Here is a 9,085-nt window from a genome sequence, read left to right on the forward strand (position 1 = left end):
AAAAAATATTTTACTTAAAATATACATAAATAAGATAACAAGGAAAATTTAATTTATATCTAAAAGAATACTTTTAATTTTCAAAAAGGTCAAACAATGATATGAGAAATAATTCTATATTAAATACTATTAAACATCTTAAATACATCTCTCATATTAACTATCTATTGCTTTTGATACTTCTATTTTAAAAGTATACTTCAATAGAGAAAAAATAAATAAATTTACTTTTTTCACGAAAATTTATTTATTTATTTTTTTAATTTGGATATTGCAATATTCCAATAATGTAACATAAAAACATTTAAAAATAATTTTTTTTTTAAACATTATTTTCTATTAAATTTCTAAATAACATTTTATTTATATAAAAAGAAACACTCTTTTAAATACTAAATATTTTTTCATAATTTAGTGTATTTGCAAATCATAAGGTACAATATACAACTTAAAAAGAAAATTTGATTTAAAAAATTTAAGATATTTGGCTAAATTTTGAAGAGGTAATTGAATCAAAAAATGAAAAATCAAAAATAAATCTATTAGATATAATAGAAGGAGAATATTCATTTCATGAAACAATGGATGAAAATTTGCAAACAGAAGCAGAACAAGCAAATTCAGATATATTTACAAAAGAAATGCAAAATGAAATGAAAAGAAATGAAAGAAAAACAATAAAATAAAGACTAAAGATAAAGAAATATTATACAAAAATATTTTAAAATATATTTCTTTTTATATTATTATATTCATACCAATAATTTTTATTTTATTATATGATTATCCTTTAAATTTTAATAGGGTATATCATTTATGTTTCTTATTGAATAATTTCTCTAGTTTATTACATTCATTTTTTAGCTTTGATTTATAAATATAAATATGTAAAAATAATTACAATTAATTTTTATAATAATAAATGTTGTACTAATAAATTAGTGCAAAGAATATTCATACATAATAAGAAATTTCTATAAAAAATTCTTAATTTTTAATAAAAACGTAATTCATTTTTGTTAATTTACATAACTATTCGTACAAAAAGAAATGATGTAATGGGAATAATTAAAATATTGAGTTAACACACATTTTACTAAAGGATTATTAGTTCTACACACAAGGTACTATTTATTGTACATTATGTAATGTAAATGAATAAAAACAATATATTCATTATGAAAATATTTTTAAAATAAAAAATAACCTTAGTGGCTATTGTTGATGTATAAATGATATTATAGACCTCTTTTGAAAAATATTTAGATGAATAAATATAATAAAAATATTTCATTTCGTGCATGTAAAATCTGGAACAATGTGCTGTTATAAAAGTATACACCAAAATAGTTATTCACTAGTTTATAAGTTAAAAAAAAATATATATATATATAACTTGTACCAAAAGCAAGAAAAATAAAAAAAAAATTTTTTAATTAAATAATAATAATATTTTTTTTGTGTATGTGTATATCTACAATTCAAAAAAAAAAAAAATATATATATATTTTTTGCATATTACACTAACTAAAAATATTATAATATTTCTTTTATTATTTTCTTTTTTTTTAGAGAGAGGAAGAAAATATAGTTGAATTACCATATAGTGCATATTTTTTTTTTAAGTTAAAATGCAATATTAAGGAAATGGCACCTTGAAATATTATATAAATTAGCTTAAAAAAAAATTAACTAATAAGCAGTATTTGATGTTGATTAACAAAAATAAATATTTTAAATTAAAATTTTAATTAAATTAAAATTGAGTTAAGTAGAGTTTTCTCTTATGTTCTTCACTAATTTGTAAGTTCCATTCTAGCAAAATCATTGAACAGGAAATTAATAAATCATTTGTATATTATATTTATTTAATTATTTTCTTAATTTTCAATAAATTATTGAGCTTTAATTTAATAAAATATCAATTTTTTACTGAATTAAGAATTAGAAAAATATAAAATTTTTCTTATTATAATTGTATGTTAGTGAGCATTAAAAATATTGGCGTAAAACAAAGTATATATATACATATATAATAAAATTATAAGTCAAAAAATAACTTACTTTATTTTTCATAGTATGCAAATTCTTTTTTGTTGAACAAATGATTTATTAATTTTCCATTTAATGATTTTTCTGGAGTATTGAATGAACATATTAATGAAGAATATGCAGAGTTATATGTACTAATTTAGTGAATTTAAGTTTAATTTTTATTCTATAAACCAGTAAACTATTTTATATATACGGTCTACTTTATTGAGCATTTATTGTTTTCCAGAGAAATTTATTGACTTTAATAAAAATCCTGTATTTTTATTAAAAATTTAAATCATCATTAATTATCAATTTTAATAACATATATTTTATTTATAATGTTATGGGTAACGTTTGGAAATTCCAACATATTGTTATCGAGAGAGTAAACATAAATAATTAATAAATTACAAAAATTTTATCATCGTTAATATAAAATTTTTCTACATAAATTTGAACAAAAATATAGAAGAAACTTTTTAGAAAACAATGTTTTCTTCTTTTTTTTCACAATTTTTAAATGGTTCCCAAAAAAAATATATTTTATATGTTTTGAAATTTACAAAAATAAAACAAAAAAAATTAACAATTATTTATTTTTTTTTTTTCATCTTGATCATGCATGTCTAACTACTTGTTTCCATACAGCAGTTATTTATTATTGTCAAAAAGACTAATTATACTTTTTATTAAGTATTGGATAATCAAATTCCTGAATATCGTATAGAGTTTTAACTTTATTTATAATAATACATTTATTATAGTTAATGAATAATTACCATGTAAATATAACATTTAATATGAATTAAATGAATTAATTAATATAAAAATAGTGTTTATTTGATTAAAATTATATAAATTCCAACGTCTTATAGTTTTTAATATATTAATTATTTATATAATGTCCACAAAGTTTAAAAAAGGTTATTACCTATTTTTAGTAAAACTTAAATATTTAATATATAATAATACTTAATTATATAATGTATGTATATGTATTACCATTCGTTAAAAATTAATTCTCTTAAGTGATAAAATTTTATTCTTTTTGTCACTAATTATTTATAATTTAATCATCATCATTAACATTATATATATATATATATATATATATATATATATATACATTAGATTAAAAAAAAATCATTCTCTAAATAAAAAAAGTGAGGTTAAAAAAAAATTATTATTAATTTTTTTTTAATAGATACCTTTTTTTATGAATGAATACACCTATTGTAATCATTTTAATGTAAGAATTATCTCGAATACCTTACAAGACAAATAATTTTCTATATATATTCTATTTAATTCTATTGAGTGTTTAAAAAGTTATATAACATTTATTATTAACCAGTTATAAGAGTAAATTTATTAATAAATAAAATCAATAGAAACCACTATATTTACTCTTTATTGATTGATTTATTCAAAATTATATAAAATTCACTGAACGCCCAATTAGTAAATTAGCCATTAAAAACTTTCATTGACCTTTTTAAGGATTTATATGATGATAATATCCTCCTTTAAGGAGTTGAATGGGCATGGAAGATAATTGATAAACATATATAGAGATACACCTACTATAACATGTATAGCAAATTTCTATAGGAACATGGTATAAAAATAGAATTATTGACCTATTTTAAATAATATTTAAATGAATAAAGGAGATATTTTTTTATATGTGCATGTTACATATTTAGGAAAAAAATGCATATGTAATTAAGGTTAATAAAAGTGAAGTAAATAAAAAAAGATTTATATATGTATATATTATTTTTTTTTTTAGTTAATGACTATGACTTAAAAAAAATTATCATTTATTTATGCAATAATTTTTTTTTTTTTTTACTTTTTTATGAAAGATATTATGTACTTGTTTTATGTGAAAAATTAAAAACTCAATGTTAAATGTTGCATTTATAGTGTAATACGTGAATTAACATAAATAATAATTAATTGGTTAATAAAAGGAACTGTCCATCTTTTTGAGAAAAATAAGTAACAGATATATGGAAAATAAATAATTAACCATTCGAAAGCTAGATGAAAAAAAAAAAAAAAATTAGATAATCTTTTTTGTTTTCTTTTTGTAAATTTAAAATACATATAAATTTATATTTGTTTTTTTTTAAAATGATTAAAATTGTTGAAAGAATTAAGAGTTATTGAGTAAAAAGTTTCTTGTAGTATATTTTGTTTAAATTTATATAAGGAAATCTTATATTTACCATAATAAAATTTTCGTGTTTGTAATATTTATATAATTTAATTTGTATTTCATTAGTTATTCATGTTTACTTTAAAGCAACGGATTTCAATTCCTAAACACTACTCATAATATTATAAGTAAAATAAATATAATTAAAATTGATAATGAAGATTTAAATTTTTAATAAAAATATAAAATTTATATTAAATAAATACCTCCTATATACAATAAATGCCCAAAGAAGTAGACTATATATAAAACATTTTACTGGTTTACATCATTAAAATTAAACTTTAATTTATTAAATTAGTAGAGACAGTTCTACTTGCTCTATATTAATTTGTTTGTTTGATATTACCGAAGTCATTGAATATACAATTAATAAATCACTATTTAAGGCGCTATAAAAATCTTTGAATAGTCAATAAACCATAAATCAAGAAACAAAAATGTTGGTGTTTCAACTAATAAAAAAAACTTTTCATTTGCAAATTTATATATAAGTTTATTTAAATAAAATCTTAATAATTTATACAAGCACAAAGAGGCAACATATAAAATAAAATAAAAAATGTAAAAACTCGACATTTAATAATAGAAATTCATACCATCTATAATATTTATTTATTATTTAAAATATTATAGTTTATATACCATTATAATATATACAAATATGCTTTAATTCATATAAATTAAACATTCAAAATTATCCAATGTTAAAAAACAATTAAAAAAAAATTGTGTTTATTAATGAAAAAATAAGTATATAAACGTATAATGAAAACCATTTCATTATATAAAATTACTTTCATTTATTTAATACATGCATATTCAATTATTCAAATTGTTATTTCCTTATATATACATCTACATAAAAGTGAATTTATTCAAAATGTATGAAGTTACTACATATAAATTATGAATAATTAAAATTAAACAAAAACAACAAATGAAAAGTAAATACATAATAGAACTATAAGAATTTTCTCTTGTGTTTTTACAGTTATATGTATTAATTAAAAATTTTAAATATTTATATGTACATTTATATATATGTTGTTGCTGCGAATCCATATATTATAAATTTAATATAACCATAAAATCAAAATGAAAAGTATAAAGACAATTATTAATTAATTGAAGTTATAAATAAACAAAAAAAAGATAAAACATAATCTAAAATTTATTAGTAACTTTTAAATATAAAAAAATATACATATGTTTTAGTAGGATTTGTACTAATAGAATTGCATTCTTGTTATGAAAAAAATATGAGCAATTCATTAATTCTACAAGGAATATATAGAAGTTTTTTGAAAAATTATAGTTAATTTCTAATATAACATAAAACTATTTTCATTCTATCGAATTCATATAAAACTTAATAATATTTATGCAGAATTTTAAAATTTTTATTAATGTAATTTTATTGAACTCGTTTTAATAATATTTAATCAATGATTCCTTTGCATAAAACAACATGAATAATATTCCTTCATTACAAGTTGTATTTTGTCTTTCCTTGTCACCATCTGAAGTATCTCTAATTATATTCCTAAGGTTATTAAGTATTAATACATTTTTTTCCATGCCGTTTTCCAGTAAATCCCAAAATTTATTAAATTTTATTATATTTTCCCTTAAATTAGAATATATACATCTACATTTTACATTTAACTTAACTTCATTGAATATTTTTTTCAAATTTTCTAATTCTAATAGAAGTTTTTTTTGTTTTTTTCCTGTTATCAAAATATTCTTATTCATATCTATTTGTTTTTTAAAATGTGTTTTTTTCAATGAAAAAAATAATTTCTTAACCAACGCAAGTTGATATTGAAGAGATTGAAATCTAACTAATCTCATAAGATTTTTATAAAATTTGTATAACTTATATTTCATTGTTTTGTTTTTTAATAAACTCTTTAAGTACGTATTATTTAAATTTAGTTCATTAACATTTATATTAAACTTTTCAGCAGCTCTATCGCCAGATTCTGATATATATTTTGCTTCTTTTAATAAAACACCACGAATAACATTTGTAATATCTGATTCTCCAAGCTTACTCGATATTTTATCTACATTTTTAATATTATCCCTATTAATTTCATTCATGAAATGAAAAATAATTTTTGTTATTATCAGAGGATCTCTAGATGATATTTTCATTTTTTTTAAATAACGTAAACTTGTTTTTAAAATTCTATTAATGTTTTTTAAGTTATAAGTAATAGCAACCAATTTTTTACCAATTTCATGTAACTTAATATTATTTTTTATAAAATAACCTTCTTTAGTTGCTACTTCTATATCTTTTATAAAATCATCCATGGAATCAAACATTTTAAAAAAGTTAGTTTCTTTTTTAGATTGATGTAAAAATTTAAAAAAAATTAAATGATTATATATGAAATCATATGTAATTTTTGGTAATTTTTTAAATATCTCCTTTTGAATTTGAATTTTCTGTTCTAGGTCATTAAAATTATTTAAGCATGTTTTTATAGTATCTAATATTTCATTTTTTTTAGTAAAAGACGATTGCGTTACACTGGTAAGTGACATAGAAACTGCATGAGCATTTTCTGGATTATTATATTTATTTTTAATAAAAGCATTATATATTGCCTTTATATTTTCTAACTCATATGAATTGACATTTTTTAGTTCTTCGTCTAAAATTTCTTCTAATGAAGAAGTACAAGAATTAAATATAGTTTTTGATTCATTATAATTTTTATTTAATACGTTAAAGATTTCTTTTGAAGCAGGTACTACATATTCGGAAAGTTCCTTTAATTCTATTTTAAAGATATCTTGTGCAATTAATTTACTCAACTTTTTTAAACGTAGATATCTAGATTCCTTATCTGTATTTTCAATAAAACTTATTTTTATTTGTTTTTTATCCACTTTCTTCCTTTTTTTTGGGCATTTTTTTTTTCCTTTTAATTTCCTTTTATATTTTCGTTTACCCTTTTCTTTATCTGTATTAATGTTATGACTTGATCTGGAACCAGAGTCCGAATGAGAATCAGACTCAGACTCAGACTCAGACTCAGGTTCAGATTCAGATTCGGATTCAGACTCAGGCTCAGACTCAGAATCGGAATCAAAATCAGAATCAGAATTTAAATCATAATTTAAATCAGAATCGGAATTTGAATCAGAATCTGAACACGATATACTCCTAAAAATAAACAAGGAAATGTGTTATATATGTTTATTTAAAATAAAATATATATAAAATATTCAAAAAAATATATGTACGATTTTTTTGGATGATAAAAAGGTTTATCATTAGAAATAGGCAATGCTCCTGTTTCATTTGACGAATTGCCAGTATCACAGGATATAGATGACAAATCATTTTTCATTTCTTCTAAAGATGAAGAAATGTTTGTTAAATTATTGGAGCTATTTAATGAATTAGAAGCATTGTTATCCAAATCATTATTTATACTTTCCAAATCAATAGTAGGATCTTGAAAATAAAGTGTCATTTGTTGTGAACCATCTATATGTTTTTCTAAACAAGTATTTAAACCTTGAAAATAAGGAATCACATTTTGTGAATAAGATGTTAATCCTCTTGAATAAGGAGATATAACTTCCAAATTGAATTCAATTTTTGGTTCAAAATCCTCATCTTTCAAATATGATGTTTCGCTTTGTGAATAAATATGTGAATCATCTAATGTACTACATGTTGCTGAGGAAGAAGGCTGACTTTCAAAACAATATAACATTTCATCATTATTAAGTTCACCTTTCATTATATCTCCCAAAGCACATGATTTATCATCCATATTTAGGATGCATCTAAAAATAAAAAAATGAATACATATAAGGAGTGTTTAACTAAAAAAAATATTGATTAAAAATTTGCCCAAAATTTTATACTCTTTAGATTCAGATTGTTTATTATCATTTTTATACTCCTGAGAAATAGTACTTCTTATTGTAATAAAAAATTTCAAAAAAAAAAAAAAGAAACTAATATATAACATTTTTTGTGAATAAATAATGTTATATTTTACATAAGTTAAAAGTAATATTAGACATAAATTTATTTTTATTTAAATATTGCAATATATTTTGTTCTTGTTCTTATGTTTAGTGTTTTTTAAAGCAATTTGATTGTTATCCTTAACTTATTTTCTTTATTATGAAGAAAATAGAAAACATAATCGTTAAAATATTTTTCTCTATATTACTATATATTTAATTTTATATAGATAAATTTTTAATTTTTTATATAATGAACGAAACTTATTTTTTTAAACTTGCCATAAATATGTAAAGTGTATATATTTTTAAATTAAATGTTTTAATTCACTAATATTATCATAGAACATTAACGTTGATAATAAAATTAAATATTATTTTTACTTATTAATATATATAAGATAAATTATGCATAAAATTTACTATCCATATAGAAATATTAAATAATATATATTTACGGAATATCTACAATATTTCATAATATTTTATTACAACAAAATCCTACAAATAATTTTTATTTACTAACCTTTATAATTTAGAAACTTAATTTATATTATATTTTTGTACTTTCTACTTTTTTTAAATTTTCATTTAGAATAATATAATACTTTATTGTTATTGATAAACATATAGATTCCATGTATTTAAGAGAAATAAATAAAGAAATGGTTCATTTTTTCTAAAATTCATTTAATATTATTTTCTCCAAAAGTACATGCATGCCAAATAAAATAATTAAGGCTTAAAATAATAAAACTGAAAAAGTAATTATGTATATAAATAATTTTTTTAATATATTTATATGAGGAGAGAAAAAATTTT

General features: G+C 18.8%; 1 protein-coding gene across 1 annotated transcript, besides 1 other annotated feature; it reads right to left on the reverse strand.

Annotated features, from left to right (window-relative positions):
• The first annotated feature begins 4,240 nt into the window (after positions 1–4,240).
• Positions 4,241–4,641: a repeat region.
• Positions 4,642–5,692: 1,051 nt separating this feature from the next.
• PGAL8A_00320900 (surface-associated interspersed protein (SURFIN)) lies at positions 5,693–8,265 on the reverse strand (the record flags this gene model as incomplete). The annotated part of the gene is made up of 3 exons (XM_028672231.1): positions 5,693–7,445; positions 7,526–8,077; positions 8,159–8,265. The coding sequence occupies 3 exons, from the start codon at positions 8,263–8,265 to the stop codon at positions 5,693–5,695; spliced, it is 2,412 nt and encodes an 803-aa protein (XP_028528804.1).
• Positions 8,266–9,085: the final 820 nt, after the last annotated feature.

This window comes from Plasmodium gallinaceum, assembly GCF_900005855.1.
Source record: "Plasmodium gallinaceum strain 8A genome assembly, contig: PGAL8A_v1_88, whole genome shotgun sequence".
In the NCBI taxonomy this organism is placed as follows: domain Eukaryota; phylum Apicomplexa; class Aconoidasida; order Haemosporida; family Plasmodiidae; genus Plasmodium; species Plasmodium gallinaceum.